Below are 20,161 nucleotides of genomic sequence, written 5' to 3'. Positions count from 1 at the left end.
AAATAACTATGAAAAACACTATGTTTTGGAAACTGGATCTGTTTCCATCCTCAGGTGAAGGAAAAACACCTATTCTGTTGGGTCCCTTAGAAAGAGCTAGCCTCAATCACTGGACCAGGATGATGGATAAAGTCCGAAAACCCAATATCTCTGAATGACCTTCAGTTTGCCAGCCGCTCCAACAATGCATGCTGTGACTACGTACAGAGCAACTCCATGGATGTCTAATAAGCCTGCACAGTGAACACTTGATACAATAAAGTATTCTGTATAATCATTTATATACATAGTTGTGTAAATGGCCTGTCCCATATACTACTAATATTAATCCAATGTTGACGCATTCATGGTCACAACTCAACCATTGTCATCTTGTTTTGGATTTTTTTTGCAGGTTACATCATAAGTATTTGTTATTTGGAATTACAACATTCCCTACACTTTTCCTATGGAATGTGGCACACGGTAGCATAGTTGGTTGAGGGGTTATGCTACAAGCCGGAAGGTCATGGGTTCAAGTCCCGATGAGGTCATTGGATTTTTTCAGTTGACCTAATCCTTCCAGCTGCACTATTTCCCTGGGATCAACTCAGCCTCTAACAGAAATGAGTACCAGGAATTAATTAAATAATTTTCCTGAGAAGTAAAGCATGGCCAGTGCTTAAGGCTGACAACCTTACTGCCATCTTTGAGCCGATTGTCTAGATAATATGGGACCCTCAACGTCTGACAACACTATGGGTCTTCACAGCCTGANTCAGTTGTATTGTGGCATTTGGAGTATACTAATTGTGATACTGCAGATAGCAGTAATCGTAAATCTGTAATTTGGGTGATTGTAAGTGCGAATGTGAAATAAAATTCGCTACATAAAATACAGCGTGAATTTATTTGTCGCGATATACACCCGATACGTGACAACTGGTGTCAGAAGTGGGATCAGTGTCCAAACACGTTACACTGGTGTCACAAGTGGGATTCGAACCCACTACTGTAGCAGTCGGCGACGTCAGTTCTACTGTGACAGCTACCGAGTGGTAACCTGGCCATCGCCGAAGATAGTTCCGAGCAAGCCTACGAGCTCGTNCTAGGACAACAATGGATGTGCTGAAGGAATATTTTGAAGAGATTGTGGCCTCACAGATGCCTAGAGCTAGAGAGAGAGAGAGAGTGTGTGTGTGTGCGTGCGCGCATGCGTACATGGGGGATGGGGTTGGTGGGGGGCATGCATGGTANACACAGAGTGAACAGATTATTGCAATTAGGGTTATAAAGTGTGAAACCCCGCAACATTGTGATAATCAATTGTAGCCGTTACTTGTAGATTGTTGAATAAACCAATTAATGATCTCTATGGCGTCTTCAGTAACGAAACACGTTACATTGGTGTCAGAAGTGGGATCAGTGTCCAAACACGTTACAGTATTTTATATTTGAGCACAGTTTTAAATGGATATCCTATATTTTGGGCTAGCAATTTAAATTAAAATTAGCAGATGGCGCTGATTTCCCTCCAAACATTGTAGATTGCAGCTGGAAGTGTATTTGTCAATTTATGTTGAAGATTGCACAGGAGAAACACACAGAATGTTCTTCCCATCAACATGTAGTTGCACCATAACCTGTGAGAAACACTTTACTTAGATACACATAGTTGTGTTCTTACCTTAGAAAGGTGGCATGTGGTGTGTGTGCGTGTTTCTATCCATCGGTGCCTGCTATTATATGCTGCATAAACCTAACCTGAGGTGGTCACCTTGTTACAGGAAATTCTCCTACCCTGGCTGAGGTTCTGTGTGGTTTTCCACAGTCCCTACATAACAGTAACTTAACATAGGTCACAACTGCTTCCTTCCATGTACATTCAGATTCCTTATTTACTAACTCTCCTATAATTTGATGATACATATTCTGAAGAATCAAAAAAGACAAATAAATAAACAAAAAACTGTCACAGTAAACATCTTATTGCAATCATCATGACCCACTAGAATTATCAGAGATACCAGTGGTTTTACAGCTATTTCATTGTGTAGGGTAAGTGATGATGTAATGAAAGAATGTTTAAGGAAGTGATAGTGGCATGTTTGAAAGTATTGTTTCAGCATTTGTCTGCAAGATCTATGAAAGAAAAGGCAAACAAAATTGTATTCAGTATAGGCAGACTCATGTCCAAGTTCCTGGACACTGATAATCAGAACCACAGGGCAAGAATACTAATTGGCCGCACTGTAGCTCAAGCAGTTAGTTGCTGGCTTCCCACCGCAGCGGCCCAGGTTTGATCTCGGGTCTGGTTAAGTGGGATTTGTGGTGGACAAAGTGGCACTGGGGCCAGTTTTCTCTTAGTACTTTGGTTTCCCCTTCCAATCTTCATTCCACCAAATTCTCCATCATCATAATCACCCAGGCAGACTACAATAGGCCAACCTGTGGCCGCCATGCCAAGTGGACCCAGTTGGACTCCACCCCCCACTAAGTGAATTTAAAAAAAAAATAATACTAACCACTGAACCCCAATTTTTGTAAATTAATGTATAATATGTAAGTACTAATCAAAGCTGTCAAATGATGAAATCTGCAGTCATACAGTGTGTAACAGCATAATTCAAGCCAGGATTTGAAGCTGTGATCTGAAGTACAAGGGCACTCACTTTGCTTCTTTAGTGGTGCCACACTTGGTTTGTTGGAAATGTATCATAATCATCATCTGACACATAATGTAATATTAAGTATCAACCATCTGAGGTAAACTAGTAAGAAAACTACTAATTTTGAGATTCATCAAACCCCAGTCCATAAGGCTCAAAATTCAAATTTTATGTCATTAATTCACAGCTGTAAGTCTTTCAAGGAATGTAGTACTTTCCACTTGAAGTTTGCGCGTGAGAAATTCAAGGACCTTTTTATATTTTTTTTTTTGCACTTATAGCTAAAACAGCTTTTAAAATATAATTACAGTTCACTGTTGCCCAACAAAAACCACCCATCATGTTTAAAGCCCTATACATGTGGTATATACATGCTACTAGTATGGAAAATTGTGTCAGATATGAAACATTCTTCAGGACATTTAAAATTGTCATAATAGGCCAGTCATATGTACTGGTACGTTAAGAGTAAACAAAGATAAATATAAGCCTGTTATTGTTGTCTTAATTGTTAGAGACATGAGATATTTGTGGCACATAATTCTAGAAGTTTAACTGTAAGTAATTCTTTTGTAATCCAGAAGCGTGGACCGCAACGATCAGTGGATGTGATTGTGTCTGCAGCCTTCCTGATCACGCTATTACTGCTGTCATTTCTCAGCGTGGAATGCCTCAAGGTCAGTATGGACAATACTGTGACGGATGTAAATGTGGAACTGGCAGCATTGCAAAGCACTCTCTTCATGGGTAGGACACTGGCCATGTAACTGACACTCCTGACTCATGTCATAATTCTGAGCTCATAAAAATTATCTGTCCAGTGTCTTCCTGTGAATTAAGAAGCCTGCCTAATTTAAAGTCTAAAATGTTTATGATGTTGTAATAATGCATTGTGTAAGGGGCAATATCTTCGTTAATACTGTAGAGCAAGTGATAACATACATCACCCTGGTCTGGAATAGTAATCAGCAAACAAGATAGAACACCTGAAGAGTATAGACATGTTAAATAGACAAAAGAATTAACTTTCTACTGCTTTTTCCACATTTCTTAGCTTGTTGCTGTACTAAATGCTGATTCACCACTAATGTGGCGTAGACCTGGTTCACACGTGACACTCCCCGAATATAACCATATGTTCTAGACCAGTGTTTCTCAACCGCTGGGCCATGGCCCATACTGGGCCCTTGTCTTATAAAAAAGAGCTTCCCAGGCCGCGGTCTCACAAAGGTTGAGAATCACTGTTCTATACAATAAGATGCCTCCAGATTTTAGAGGCAAGACCTACCATACCTATGGATTATAAGGCAAAATTTTAAATAGAATTTTGAGGGAATAATTGCACTTTATAATCTGGCAGATGTGATAATACAAGTCCATATTGTTGACAGTACCAAATCTACATCTTCACAGTAATCTAAGATTCATTCAGGCCACTGTAACTAATTTCTTATCATTATTGTTATTGGAGTTTTCCATCAGTTTATACTGCAAGGTCTGCTGAGTTATGACATCATGCAGGCTTGTTGGTGATTCAGTTCAATTCAATTTATTTAAACATTCCGTTGATCCTTTGTGGTACAGTAATGACCAGTAGATGTGGAATTAGTCACAGACAAAACCAGACAAGTCGCATCACATTAACAAGATACGAATATAAATACATCAATAATTCATCTCCACAATACAGTATCTCAAACATTGGTCTAATATCTAAAAGCAGAATATTTATTAGGACATTACATCAATTATTACTTACAAACAATACCCAGACAACAAACAGGCCATAGATGCCTGCACACTTAATACCCAGGACACAGATGGAACAACTTCTGTATATCATATGACAGCTATATGTTTAAAATGTTAAAACTAATGTTCTGATAGTACTAAGATGTGATGATCGTAAAAAACTTTGGTTAGTAGGGAGTATAACCCAGGTGTTTAGTTTACTTTACAGTTAAAATATTCATCCAAGGAATAAAACCAATTTGAAAGAAGAAACCTTTTTAGCATCAGTTTAAATAGTTTCTAATATCTAGCTAAAAAAGAAAACCATGATACCACAACCCAAAAAACCACAATCTGAATAATTACTGCCATGAAAATTTAAACACCTCTGTGTATCTTCTAAGTGTAAATAATATTAAAACAAATTGCTTTTATGACTAAATATTAACCGATCAAATTTATTGAACACTTACACACCCAAGCAGCTTGCTGATTTCCGTGTTTATATGTCAGTACTTAGTTACTAATTTTAAAAGTTGTGGAAAGTGTTAGTCTGGTTTTCATGTTTACAGGACTCTGTGCGGCTTCATTCAGAATATAACTTGGAAGCCCTGGTGTGGTGTTTGGTGTTAGGTGTGTTTTTACTGCGCTTCATGACATTGGGCACTAAGATCAATCGCAAATATCGCAACCTCTCAGTTCTTATAACAGAACAGGTATGAGTATGTGGAATGAAAATCAGATATTTTAGAAAGTAATATTCTAAATCCCAGTTGCACAAAGATGGCAACACCAAGAAACTGATATTTTATGTCTTCTTTGCACAAAGTACATTGAATTAACCCATAATTTTGAAGTTGTGTCTTTCCTTTTGCGTGCTTCCCCCCAGAATTACTAAATATATTTTAATAAACTTCAGTATTGGGAATCTGAACGTAAAATTGTTCGGAAATTTTTATACTTGAATCTCTAAAGCAAACTTGGCAGTTTTCTCAAAAAAGAAAAGTGTGTACAAGACACAAAAGTACATGCTTTGACATTGACCTAACACTGTAGTAGCAGAACATGAATGCTGAGTGTGTGCTCTTATATTTTGCCTATTTCATTGTCCTAAATTTAGTGACCTGAACGTTATTAGGTTTCAAATACAAACTCTCTTGTTATCAGACTTCTTCATGAAAAATTTATAGTTGCTGAGCTTTCCAAGATATTACTTGGATCTTATATAAACCAAAGGTTCATTACCATGTTCAGAAGAGGCCACCAGTGAACCCTATAATTAGCCAGTTGAATCCAGTCCACACTTTCACATCCTCTTAGGCCACACCATAGCTCAAGCAGTTAGCCACTGGCTTCCCACCGCAGCAGCCCAGGTTCAAACCTGGGTCTGGTCAAGTGGGATTTGTGGTGGACAAAGTGGTGCTGGGGTAGGTTTTCTCCAAGTACTTTGGTTTCCCCTGCCAATCTTCATTGCACAAAAAATCCTCCATCACCATAACCACCCAGGGCAGGTACAATAGGCCAATCAGTGGCCGCTGTGCCAAGTGGATCCAACTGGACTCCACCCCCTCCACTATGCAAATTTAATTTTTAATTTCACATCCTCTTTCTCTAAGATCCACCCTTCTGTGACTATGTCCCCCAAGTAGTCTCTTCACTTCAGCTTTCCCTGTCTCCCCCTCTCGTGACCTGTCCCTCTCATCCTCCATGATCTGATGACACTACTCATATTTAATGAAGACTGCAAAGTGTCCTCCGTAGTCTAGAGGTAACGTTCCCACCTCATGACTCAAGGTACGTGGTTTCAAACCCAGCAGAGGTCGTGGAATTTTTAAGGGCGGAAAAATTCAGGGAACAAGTCCTCCAGGAGGGACTTTAAGCCGTGTGTCCCGTGTTGTAGATTTACGTCACATAAAAGATCCTCATGTCTCTAGGAGACCTATGAGCAAAATTAGGCAAAGTTTCCCGCCCAAGTAGTTTCCAATTCCTCCGGTAGATGGGGAAGTATCGGGTACCACTGCCAGAGAAGGCCAACCTCGCTGGCTGATAGCGAGCACCAGTACTGGAAGGCATGGCGACTGGTAGAATAATTAAAGCGGGACACACAATAGATAATTAACTGGTGGCAGTGCATGGGGAAACCCACCCCCTCCATAATAATAATAATAATAATAATAATAATATTAATAATAACAGTGAAGAGTGCAAGTGATGAAGCTCAAGATATTTTTACAATTTTCTCCATTCTTTTCTTACTTTTTCTTTCTTCTAAATATTCTTCCTAATATCCTGTTCTTCAAATTTCTTCTATCAGAGTGAGAAACTAAGTTTCACATCCACTCGTTATTAAAGCACAGTCCAGGCAGAGACTACAAGTCCTAGATTCTTGTCAGGCCATTACAGTCTCATTTCAGTGATTTTTGTAATTTCAAGAATGAGAAACATTTGCATGTACATGTGTAGTGGCATGTCATTCATGGAAATATGCCGCTTTTTGATCCTTTGTTAATAATGTTATACCAAAAGTCGTCATTTTACAGATCAACTTATATCTTCAAATTGAACAGAAACCTAACAAGAAGGAAGAGCTCATGGTGGCAAACAGTGTTCTAAAATTGGCTGCAGATCTGCTTAAGGTATGCATACTTTGAGATTAAGGGTTCAGGACTTCTTCCACAGTTGAATTCATGGAAGGTAATTGGCTTTTGTATAGTATGTACTTGACAGTCCCTCATTTTGATGACAACACTGGAGGCATCAGATATCACAAGTTTGAGGTGGTTTTCATAATTGACGTGTATGTTGCATTAACATAGTGTCTTCCAGTTTTTAAGCATATGAAAGTGGGATAATAAAGACCAAAGACAAATCCAGAGAAATACTACTCTGTCCAAAAAGTATCCAAACTTGGGCCGGGAAAACCAAGTTCTGTAGCTGGGTGGTTACAACACCTAATCCCCTTCAAAGTAGGCCCCTTGTGACTGCACACACTTAGCCCAGCGGTCCTGAAAGCAATTCTGGAAGGCTTCTTTTGGAATAGTATGCAGCTGCACCGTCGCATTATGTATGATGTTCTCGTGGCTGTCAAAACGGCAGCCTTTTTGCGGGGTCTTCAATCTTGGGAACAGCCAGAAATCACGAGGAGCTATATCAGGAGAGTAGGGAGCCTGGTGAACCTGCGGAATGCCATTTTTGGCCAGGAAACCCTGGGTCAGGTGTGATGAATGAGCTGGGGTGTTGTCATGATGCAGTACTCTCCACTTACACTAATACACTTGTCTAGTCTTTTATTCCATTTTTCAAAACATTGTCTAAATTCATCTATTGAGATGCTTGACAGCGCCTCCGTCGTTTTTTCCTTTCATGTCTCTTTTCATTCGAGGAAACAAAAAAAAGTCGCACGGGGCAAGGTCGGGTGAGTATGGAGGGTGAGGAACAGGGGTCATACCATTTTTGGTGAAGAATTGTCGTACAGACAGGGCTGTGTGAGCAGGGGCATTGTCATGATGGAAAAACCAGTCACCCAACTGCCACAAATCTGGCCACTGAGCTCCAAGTCACTCCCGACAGCTCCACAATTTCTTCAATGGTCTGTCGTCGATCTTCCTTGATGATTTCACGAATTTTTTCAACATTTTCATGTGTTTGGGCCGTGGAAGGACGACCAGAACGAGGTTTGTCATCAATTGACATTTCACCATTTTTGAAACGGGAAAACCACTCAAACACTTGAGTTTTCCCCATAGCATCGTCCTTGTATGCCGTTTTTAACATTTCAAGAGTTTCTGTTCCACTTTTCCCGAGCAAAAAGCAGAATTTCACCACCGCACGCTGTTCACGAAAATCAGCCATTGCAAAAACCATGATCACACAAAACAGTTGTCACTATAAACTGCTGAAACTAGTCCTTACCTTCTGAAGCAACGGTAGTCGGCTTATCGACTCAGGAATGTTAGCTCTATGCGCTCATAGCGGCAAAATGCTGTACTACAAAAGCTCTGCCCACAAAAGAATTAGTTCGGTTTCTTTTGGGTACCCCATCGTACTGAGAAATTATGACTGTTAGACAAGTCAGGCTAAACTGGTCAGTAAGTGGCCCAACTGCTGACATTTTATTGAGGATGGTATGTGGTAGTTCAAGACAGTCATGACAAATGCCTGCCATTATTTGTTTCCAGCTATATATAGGCCATGAAGTTTGTAGTGAAGATTGTGCTTTCTGAGATCTGGGGTTTTCACATAGGTAAGAATTCAAGATTGTGATCTCCTTTATTATGAATCGTTGTATTCTTAATAGGTGGTTACCAACATTTCAGAGAAGTGTCTACCCTGAAGATGGTGGCAGTGTGTTCCTCTGAAACATTGGTAACCACCTAGTAGATTGCACTATATTATAATCCAGAAGACCACAATCTAAAAGTTGTTCTCATCCTCTCATGTGTTGTCATCTCACCCTCCTTTTAATAGCAGTGGCAATTTCCATGCCTAAATACCCATTCTGCTCTCAACAACACAGTAAGGGAATAAATAGTGATCTCTGCCAAAATATATTAGTTGTCTGTTGTAGCTAGAACACTGGATCTTGGGTCCACTTAGTTGTTAAGGCCTGGTTTTTGATACTTTGATATACTTTATGATGTAACCTGTTCCAGATTTGTGTTTAGTATGTGGTAACCTCTGTTACAGGAACTGGAGAGCCCATTCAAGATTTCTGGCTTGTCAGCTAATCCATACTTATACACTATCACAAAGGTAGTGATTCTGTCTGCTCTATCAGGAGTTCTGTCAGAAATGCTGGGTTTCAAGCTTAAATTACACAAGATCAAGATAAAATAAATGATAAGTGTGTGTGTGTGTGTGTGTATGCACAAAGTGAAAAGTGTGAGATTATGCAGGGTCATGCGGTAATTATCCTTGACTTGCTATACAGGCACAATATATTTTTACACACACTATTTGAGAAAAAGCTGTGTACATTTTTTTTTTTTTGGTGTGTATAGAAGACAGATGGAGTTATTAGTGATTTTGCTGGACTGCTTGTCACCGTGTGACAAAATTATATTTGAATTGTGTTCTGACATGTTAGAAGGAGATTCGTGTAATAGCTAGTCACAAATCTAGGAGCCATAACTAACAAGTTCAGATAGGATACGTTAATAAAATTGAAACTCTTGTAGAAAGTAGTTGAGAAATATTTTACTGGTCTCTGTGCAACAGTTTTAATTCATCCATTCATTCAAGGGAAATTTTAGTTCAGAATTTGCCCATAGGCAAATTTATTAAGAAATCAATCATGTATTTTCATACAGAGTTTTGAACTGTTCTGATGTGCATTAGCTGTCATGTTTTTCTTGTACATGATTCAGAATGCACACACATAAAAATGTGGTCAGATGTTTTAATTTTGGGTAACTTAGAAATATGATCTTCAATATAAGTAATTGTGCTTTTGTGCAAGCAGATTATGAAAGTGATTCATACTGTCTGAAACCTGTTTGGCTGTTTGCAAGAATACTTTAAACTGTTCTAGACAGAACATTAGTCTGGATGGCTCTTTTGAATACTGAGGTTCATAATATATAACAGAACATTGTGGAGAAGCTTTATCAGTTTCAACAAAATACCTTATACATAAAATCAGTAGTGTAGGAAAGTTTCTAGGGGCCAGGGCATAGGTTAAGAGTTTGGGCCCTCCTGCTTGATTGTATCTTAGGCTGTCATCACAGAAGCCTTCACACATCTGTTACCAATAATTTATGTTGCAGGAACCTGTTTTTACTACATTTATTTTGTGAAAGTCACAACTATTTGGCAATGCAAAGGTCTTTAATTAATATTGTTACATACATTAAGGAATTGCAGCTAGAGGTAACAAAGCTAAGTAGACATTGGTACTGAAAAATTGGTAGATATGAAAGAGAAGTGAATAATATTTGCAGTCATGCTAGGGAAACCTGAAAGCAAAATTCCCCCTCCTGAGGCTCAGAGTCCAGGCACAGCAATCTTCCCCTGCAGTACACTGTTTATGGCCTGTATACAATCTTTCATACCCTATTACCTGTTTCCTTCTGTCTCTGATCTACTTCCAAGGTTGCCATAACTTGTTTTATAGAGTGGAAGGAAAATATGGTATGTTTCTATAGGCCAGTGATTCTCAAACTGTATTTCATTGAAGTCTATGGTTTTAAGGTTCTGTACAAAATGATTTTTCATTAATTGTGAACATATAAATATGCATTTTTAATGTATTAATTGAAAAGGTAAAATGCATTGTGTGTATTCATGGATTGTATAAAGTCTGTGTTTAGAAGATCTCTTGCTTGGAAACTGTCATAAATTGACAGGGTATCATGATGTTGCTTATATTTCATTGCATAAGTCACATACCTCCATATTTTGTCATGAAATGTGAAATTAAGGGAAGCATCTTACATGTAGAATGCAATACTGATGACAAATTTATTGGAAGAGTGATAGTGTGATACTGTATGATTTAGCAATAGTCTAGCCTACAGGTGACATCTAGAGACCAGTAATACTACTTTTAATAACTCACAGATGAAGAATGTTAATAAAAATTATAATCACATTTCTTAAGGCAGTTTCTTGGAACAGGCTACTTGAAGTGGGTGGGGGGATGGAAATGGGTTAACTTTATGAAGAACTGCACGCTCAGGAAAACCGAAGGTCTCTGTACTGAAATAATCTGATGAACTTCAGACATTCTCTTGACCTTCAGTGATGCACATTATTTTTATGAAGTTGTGATCTGAAAATGACTTACTATGAATAATAAAACTGCATTTTCTAATCACATGAATGTTTCCAGAAGTTTTCCTGCAATATTTGTCTGTTTTCAGGTAATAAAATTACACTTTAACTGTCGCTGAATGTAATAATACCATATTGATTCAGTTATAATTCTCTGCCTCTCTATAAGCTGCATTTTGACTGATTGTTAGACATTCCCTTGACAGCTGTTCAGGCACTCAAGGACTCTTGTATTAAAATAACACTTGTGTGAATTTAAACATGAGAACAGTTACTTTCATTCTAATAAATTACTTTCTGTAACTTTGCCATACTGATCTCAAAAATGCAATCCATTTATACCATCACATAAGGATTTCTTTTACAAATTAGGAGAAATGAAAAGTTTATTTTCTGTTGCCATGTAACTCACTTATTTATCATGTTCCAATAAACAGATTTATTCAATGATCTATTAAGACACCCAAATAAACAAACAGATTGGTTGTGATGAATATATTATGTGCACATGAACATGTATCTGAATTCGACAAATTTCCTGTGATCAAATCGAAGCTCTTCGTTTTTGTGTGTGTGTGTGTGCTATGCTGAAAATCTCTTCAGTGACCAGCAATAATCTGCTATCATGTTGACATTTCACCTTCCCTGGTATCTCCTCCACTTCCTTTGTGTCTTAGTGAAATCCCTTCCCTTATTCAGTGACCAGTAATAATCTGATATCATGTTGACATTTCACCTTCCCTGGTATCTCCTCCACTTCCTTTGTGTCTTAGTGAAATCCCTTCCCTTATTCAGTGACCAGTAATAATCTGATATCATGTTGACATTTCACCTTCCCTGGTATCTCCTCCACTTCCTTTGTGTCTTAGTCGTCATTAAAAATACAGACATTTCATTGCGAAAATAGTTCAAATGTGCATGTAAGAAGTGAACCTTCAGGGTCATTTTACAGCCTAACTCTTGAAATTAATCAACATGTTGCCTACAATAATATCAAATTTGAGTCTGTATTGTTCCCTAAGAAGTTATGAATAACATTTTTGAACCAACCAACTTAAACTTATCTCATAGTTCCTTTAGGCGTGTCATTGAAAGTCAGATTCCTGATGTGAGGCCCAACAAGAACTTCTTTTCTTTATCTTGTATGAGAACTGGAAATTTGCTGCAAATGTACTTGAAACAGCCACCACCTGTGTCCAACACCTTCGCAGAATGCTTCCTTGTGAACGCAGTAAAGCAGAGGTGGCTACTGCTTCTTCAGCCGATGCAGACTTTGTGTTCTGCTGTAATATTCATGCATAAAAATATGGCATGTTGTCGACTGAGCAGCATACTTATAACTTCAAGTCTTCACCAAGTATCCGCCCATATTCTCTGTATATATACGTAGCTTCCTTAAGAAGAAGTTTGAGATTTTCACTTGTTCCTTTGAAGTGCACTAAGTGATCAATTGGAACAGAAGCATATTTATTGCCATTCTGAAGAACACTTTCAAACTTCTCTTAGAAAAATCGGTAAAATACTCCACTCACTAAGCTGATAAGCTGCGGCTCTTGGGCTTCCTATTAATCCAGAATTATTGTTGCAAAAGACAAGTGAATCTACCTGCAAAAAAGTATGGAAATAAATACTGCCCTCAATTTCTATACTAATAAAATGATATTCCATCAGAAATCAGTTTTTAGCTTCAAATTGTGATCCCAGAATCTTCTGGAAGACCAGAATCCCCCACCAAATCCTTTAGCTTATTTTAAGTTGTGGATCACAGATAATTTGTTTTCTCAGGTTGGTGACAGTATCATCAGATTGAACGTAACTGCAAGTCATTGTAGATGGATGATTCAAATAACAAATATCCTCTTTATTTTTAGGTTGAAAACAAGTTGTAGGAATACCAGTACACTTTTTCCAAAATTGTGTCAGATGTTTTGATGATTGAGCACAAGGGTCTTGAGTTTCATTCCAAAACACAGTTACTGGCACAAATCTGAAAGTTTTACCTTGAACCCATTCAGACATCAGTCAGACCTATATTACCTAAGCTGAAAATATGCCCTGAGACTGGTACTCACTGACAAATGTGTAAGATTATTTTATTCTTAAATTCACACTTAATATCTTCGTCACATGTATGAGTGACTATATAGAGTTTGGATTGGTAATTGAATTGATTGGACACTTACAGATCTTAACTGCAAGTAACTATAATGCTGTCACTAATTCGGACACAGCAGTTTGCACTAAGTTTTCTCAGTTTGCTGTATCTTCACCAGTTGTTGCCTGCTAACACCTTCCAAGCTTCCTCAGCCTCCATGTTCACACCCTTACTGACCAGTGATTGTCTCACAACTAACCAAACTCTAGAATTGTCCTGCTTATAACACCTCAGCACAGACCACACAGAAAACATATCTCCCAACAGTTCCTCTGTTGCTGCATCATGTAGCTGACACATGGACCGTGTAGAGAACACTGCTTTCCATTTATTCCATTGATGCATGTTATGAATCTGTTGTGGCCATTATCTAGCGAAGGCTGTTGTATGGCTGCTTAGATTGCTGTCATTTCCTAGCAACAGACTTTCATGCTACAATATGACAGAGTAAAGTGCCTCGGTTATACATATGTACATTATTATCAACAAATTAGTGCTGTTTTTGTGTTATTGGAGAGGTTATGCACTTTCTATTTTTTATCCCCTTGATGATATATGTTTATAGTCATGACATTGTTATCTTTAAAAGACTTAAAAATTTATAAAGTAAACTACTATTGCTTTTACAACAACTTGTAACTTTATAAGAGACATATTTTTTTGTATTAAAATCTAACCATTAGTTCTGAAAACAGACCTCAGAAAATGATACAGCATCAATTAACATGTTTTATAACACATTTCACTTCTAGAGAAATCAGTCTGGCAACACTGAAAGAAAGGAAGAAAGACACACTGGATTCTCTATTACGTATTCATATCATAGCTGACCTGGTTCAGTTTGCAAGCTATCAGCCTGGTTGCAGGGGTCACAACATAGAAACAAACACTCACTGTTTGGATTTCGTGCAAGTGTAGAACATCTAAGCTCTAGAGAAGTTGTACAATAATTCTCCATGTTGTCTCTCCCCTTATTCAGAAATACTGAATTGGCAGTTCTGGTGTGAGTTGACACTTTGTGTCACAACATTGTCAAAGGCAATTGCAATGCATATTTTCTGTTTGACACAGACTGGGAAAGTTCCAACAGTATAAAAATTAAACAGATTGACAGAGGAATCAGAGTTCCATTCCCAGAAGGGTAGGAGATTACTCTGCACTTCATAGTTACCAGGCTGGCTCTGGGACTCACCCATCCTCCTGTAGAGTGGGTACTCGCAGCTGTTTCCATGGGAGTAAAGCAGCCAGGCCATATAGCTGACCATTGAACTCCATATGCTACCATTGTCAAGAATGGAGGATCAGTTCCTCCCACCCCCCATACACCATTTTAATGTAATGCTTAGTAAATTAAGCACAAGGATAATTTTACTCTTACTCTGCAGAAGGGAACATGGATAGACATGCAGTTTTAAGGCTTCACAAAGCCAGATTACCTTGTAGCATAAATTGGATGTATGAAACTGTGAGCTTATGATCTCATGAGCATTGCATTTTGAATATATTCAAGATAGATCAGCCACCGAAAAGAAGTGTTTTCTTGATAAAGTATATGTTTCTCTAAAAGTGCCATAGGTGTTTGTTGCATGCACTGTTTTTGCCCTATCTGTTGTTCAGAATATGTCACCTCAAATTGCAGGTTATCAGAAAGATGTCCAAGAGGTGGTCGTGGTGTAATTTAGGTACTAACGCCTCATTTTCCTGGATGGTGTGGGAAAAGCCATGAAGACCTCGGTCATAATACTCGTACATCCCCAGTTTGAATATAGCTATATGCCATATCCTCTTTTTGTAACTTAAATATATGACAAATCTGTTCACCGCGTAAACAAATGCAGGAGGTTTTTCTCTTTGGTGAGAAGTTACAATGCTCCAGATAGCTGACAAATTATGGGCAACACAGGCTTATATTCTGGAGGTAACCAGTGCAAATTTTGACTAGGTAGCCAACTACCCTGAATGAGATTTGTCTAGGTTTTCAGTACTCCTTCCAAGCAAATGCCAGGATAATACCTTGATTAGGCCGTGACCATTTCAAATTCAGTATTCACTATCCACCTGTTTGTAATGCTGTGTCATCAGGTGCAAGTCTCATAAATTTGTTGACACATTAAAAGGAATTCAACAAACAATGGGGCTCAAAACAGGAGGCCCATCATACATATTTTAAACCGGCCGTGAAAATGGATATGAATATCTGTAACTAGCCAATTGTGATCCACCGAATATGACAAAGGGACAGTAGTATAAGGAAATATGCCTTTCACTGAACTTCATCTACAATCAACAGAACATTCCATCCTGGAATTTGCCTCCAATTTGGAATGCTTTTGAAATGTATGTATAATAATAGCTTCTTTAGATCCAGCCTGCAGTGTTTGTCCAGTACTTATTAAGCACAGTGGTAACTAAGGCCGCGCCATAGCTCAAGCAGTTAGTCACTGGCTTCCCATCGCGGAGGCCTGGGTTCGATCCCGGGGCCTGGTCAAGTGGGATTTGTGGTGGACAAAGTAGCGCTGGGGCGGGTTTTCTCCGAGTACTTCGGTTTCCCCTGCCAGTCGTCATTCCACCAAATTCTCCATCATCATAATCACCCAGGGCAGGTACAATAGGCCAATCAGTGGCCGCCGTTCCTAGTGGACCCAGCTGGACTCCACCCCCCACTAAGCGAATTAATTACAGTGGTAACTTGTAATTATTTCACGTATTAAAGTGACTCTCAGCGGGGTTTCGCATTGGGGACTGGATTTATTGACCACTTTAACACACGACTCGTGACTACACTTAATTATAGCGCCATCGCTGAACACTCTCTCTCTCTATGAGAGGCTCTTTTGGACCTTTGCCGCTTTTGAGTTTCTTAATCCTATACACAGTTGGTAGGACCCCTTGGACGGGGGATCAGCCGCCGCAAGGCCGCTACCTACACACAGAACAACACAAATAATAAACGCACACAGACGTACCTGCCTTAAGTGGCATTCGAACACACGATCTCAGCGTTCGAGCGGGCGAAGACAGTTCATGCTTTCGACTGCGCGGCCACTGTTATCGATATCCCTGATCTCCACACAAATCACAACAGCACAGTCTGTTGTGTTCTCACCAGACGTTCCCTGGTAACGGCTTCTAACAGTGGAGATTCTTCAGTTTCTGCGCCCACTTCGTTGCTAGCTGCACCGACTAAGTTTTCTTTTCACAGACTCTCTTACAACTGAACTATAACTGACAACATACTAACTTCTCAAAGTCAAAGTTATGTTACGACCGACAGTCAGTCGGCCACTCTGTCTTGGAATAAAGCACCCATCTGGGGCTTACAACCAGATTTTTATTACTGTCGGTTTCGGGTTTGCTGATGTGGGGTGCTCTCTCTGACGAGAGGACAGGTCTATCGTTTACAGTTGCTGCTGCTCCTCGCCAGCGCAGTCATTCTCGGGTCAGTCCCGTGGGACACGCGACAAGATTTTACTGTCTCAGATTCGAGACTTCCCTTTTCATCGCCTCCTACCACTCTCAGGGCTACGGTGGAGGTATTCGATCCCCCCCCCCCTTCCACACGGGGTTTGACTAACTTCTCAAAGTCAAAGTTATGTTACGACCGACGGTCAGTCGGCCAGTCTCTCTTAGAATAAAGCAGCCATCTGGGGCTTAAGACCAGAACTTTATTACTGTCAGGCAGTTTCAGGTTTGTTAATGTGGGGCGCTCTCTCTGACGAGAGGACGAGTCTGTCGATTGCCAGAGTCACAGTCGGCAGTAATAAGTCTGTTGTCAGTGTGCACGGTTTACATTTTACTTATTATTAAATGTATGTGTATACAATATGTACACAAGGCCTCTGTCAGTCCAGGCTCAGTACAGTAGATCATGCCCTCTCATTATTAGCTCCTGCTACAGCAGCAGTCTAATCACTTTAACGGTCGTATACTTGACCGCCGTCAAGTTTAAGCACCTTATATTTCGACTAACTTCTAACCTTGTCTCTTTCTTGTAACATCTCTGCACGGACAGTGTAGAAAACATCGTCCATTGTTGCATTACAATTGTTTCCGTGGGAACGTGTTTGTTCATGAAGGCGTTACTCAGTAACGGCTGCGTATACTTGCTTATTAAGAATCTGTTGTCTAGCAGCAGATGTTTCGTTGTTTGTTTCGCGGTCGTTACCCAGTAACGGGCCTACACGCTACAATTCAATAAACATAAAAGTTTTCATGCGTTTCCTAGAAGACCAGTGACTTTATGAAAAGCTTTAATTAAGAGCCAGTTACATATTGTATAAATAAAGAGAACACACAGCCTGAAATTAGGATACCATTCATGATCTGTTGAAGACTTTAGATATTTTAACCCTTAAACTTATGCAATTTTAGTTGGGTGTGTGTGTGTCAAAAGAAATTTGAAGGGAAAGTATATTAGCTAATGAAGGATGTTCACATTTACGCTTTTTAAGAAATATTATTGGGATAATTAAATCAGGAAGAATGACAGGTGAAATGGAACATGCCTCTAACATGCTGACCGGAGAACGAGACCACTTGTGAGACCCAAGCACAGATGGGGAAATCAAATTAAAATTAATCTTAAAGAAATAGTGTGACGTTATTGTAAATTCAATGTCGTACTTTTGTGAACACGGTGATGAAACTTCGGGTTATATAAAATCAGAATTTCTGGAACAGCTACTGAAGACGGACCTGTATTGTGGAGCTGCTTAATTTTCTCTTTCAGCGTGGTCCGTGGCTTCAGTATATGGAAATGTGAGAACCCTAACTCTGTACACAGCACGCGCTTCCTCTGTCTGCTTTCAAGTATTCCTAGCTTTGAAGCCGGAAATGTCAGCTCCGTTCCGGTTTTACTCTACTTAGGTAAAGTATCAGTCCGGAGTCATAAATATCACAGAGCTCCCCCAAACAGTAACTGTTTATCTAAAAATTACAGTTGTCTATTCAATTCAGCATTCGTAAGCACCGAATCGCACTTATTATTTAGAAAAACTATCATATGTCATTTAATTAAAGTTCACGCTCTCATATATCATACACCTTTAGCCATGTAGAATATAGCTTCAATAAAATTGCAACAAGCATGACAAATTACTTAGCCAACAGTTTTGAATATTCTTTTAAAAATACGTCAAAATATTTCAGAATTTAATTAAATGCCTCAAACAAAAATAACAGCTAGAGTTGTTCTCTGTGAAATGAAGCGGGTGAATTAAATTCAAGAATTTTGTTCACCTTAAACACACTTACAACCTCGTCGGATTTCAGAAAAACTAGAGACAACATTGCACATAAAAAACATAGTTCGCTTTCTTCGTATGAATGTGAAACACAGTTTTGAATTATGAAAGACGAATAGGCAGAACTACACAAAAATCGTAAGATTTGAGGTTTTCACGGCGGTGACTATGAAGAAAGCCGTCTTCTGGGANCAACTCGGGTAACACAAATCCGGACTGACAGTAGTTTCAATAGACTAAAAGCCTATACACATTACACTTTATTTTCCATATCGCCTCAGCAAATCTCTTTGAACAGCCACGGTGAAGTGAGCTAACTCGTTACATGCCGGTCAACTGCAATCCCAAGTCCCAGCTACTGTATTAAAACCGTAACCAGTCTTGTATTTTCTGTGTCAAAATGCCATGTTTAACGAGTTTCCATATAGGAAGATTCCGGCATAGAATTCAAGTTGAGTTCCAAAAGAGAGAAAGAAAACCCTATTCGTACAATCAAAAATAAATAAAAGTCTGTTGCTGGACAAAAGAAACCGGAATCAAAAATCCAGGTGTTCACTGAAGGGAAATTGGATGAAATGGGTATTAGAATTTGATATTTTCCTCTGAAACCCTCAGACACCTTGCACACGAAACTAGGGTTCTAAAAACGTCAGCACGAACTGGTTGAAACCGCGTAAGAAACAATAGTCGGCCATAACATAACGATATTGGAGAGAAATTATGATGAATGGGATCTTCGTTTCTCGAGTTCTCAACCAGTATCAACCTGTACGAGACGACGTGAAGCTAGTTTCATCTGCCTCTCTCGCCTGGCAGGCAACTGAAAACTAAGCGATAATAAAATCTGTGAATCTAAGCATGATTATTTAAATTGGTAATTGAGAAGCCTGTACACATGGCAAGAAATTTACTCGTTTAGCCAATATTATTCAGGTGATTTCGAGAGGGCAGTTAAGTTAAGAGGGTTACAATGGCAGCGAATGAAGAAAATAAGAAAAAACACGGAATTTTGGTAAGGAACATCATTGAAAGCGTTCACTCGCAAGACTGTTGGCATGGAATGACTTATTTATTTATGATTTCCATGTCATGCATCCTGTTGTGTTACAACATACAACTTCTTTATTACAACCGTCACAACACAACAAATATCAAGGTCAGTGCCTAGTTTCGGCTCTGCTACATGTTTTGGCTGTTAATAGCCATCATCAGGCAAATACACGGTTAACATATATACACCACTGAACTGCAGTACTAGTAAAATTGGATACAATACTATTAATTATATAAAACACTTGATGTAAAAATACAATACGACTCGTTGTTTACATTCCCTACAGAACGGACAATACTTTGTAAGATGAGGCACCGACTAAATAATTAACATTAATTTACTACATCTACATCACGAGCCTCCTTTACAATTTTATATACAAAAAAATATATATAGAATATTCCAATTTGTCTGTTGAAACGCAACGAAATTACAAAACCAACGACTGATTCGATGATATAAAATATCAATCTAAGAATTTTATTCTTGTTTTATACTATTACTTCTGTTTTATATAATCTGAGTTATTGTATTTTTACGTCAAGTGTTTTATATAATT

At 38.8% G+C, this 20,161-nt stretch overlaps 1 protein-coding gene across 3 annotated transcripts in view; it reads left to right on the top strand.

Moving 5' to 3' along the window:
• LOC111864261 (putative homeodomain transcription factor) overlaps window positions 1-11,595 on the top strand; it is a 41,249-nt gene extending 29,654 nt beyond the window's left edge. For all 3 annotated transcript variants that reach the window (XM_023851369.2, XM_023851370.2, XM_023851372.2), the window contains exons 14-17: window positions 3,230-3,325; window positions 4,952-5,095; window positions 6,920-7,015; window positions 9,066-11,595. In XM_023851369.2, the coding sequence (XP_023707137.1) occupies window positions 3,230-3,325; window positions 4,952-5,095; window positions 6,920-7,015; window positions 9,066-9,215 (486 nt within the window). In that variant the 3' untranslated portion in view covers window positions 9,216-11,595. The remainder of the gene's footprint in view (window positions 1-3,229; window positions 3,326-4,951; window positions 5,096-6,919; window positions 7,016-9,065) is intronic.
• Window positions 11,596-20,161: the final 8,566 nt, after the last annotated feature.

The sequence above is a fragment of the Cryptotermes secundus genome, unplaced genomic scaffold (assembly GCF_002891405.2).
Source record: "Cryptotermes secundus unplaced genomic scaffold, Csec_1.0 scaffold33, whole genome shotgun sequence".
Taxonomy (NCBI): domain Eukaryota; kingdom Metazoa; phylum Arthropoda; class Insecta; order Blattodea; family Kalotermitidae; genus Cryptotermes; species Cryptotermes secundus.
This window is presented reverse-complemented; position numbering and strand designations above follow the sequence as displayed.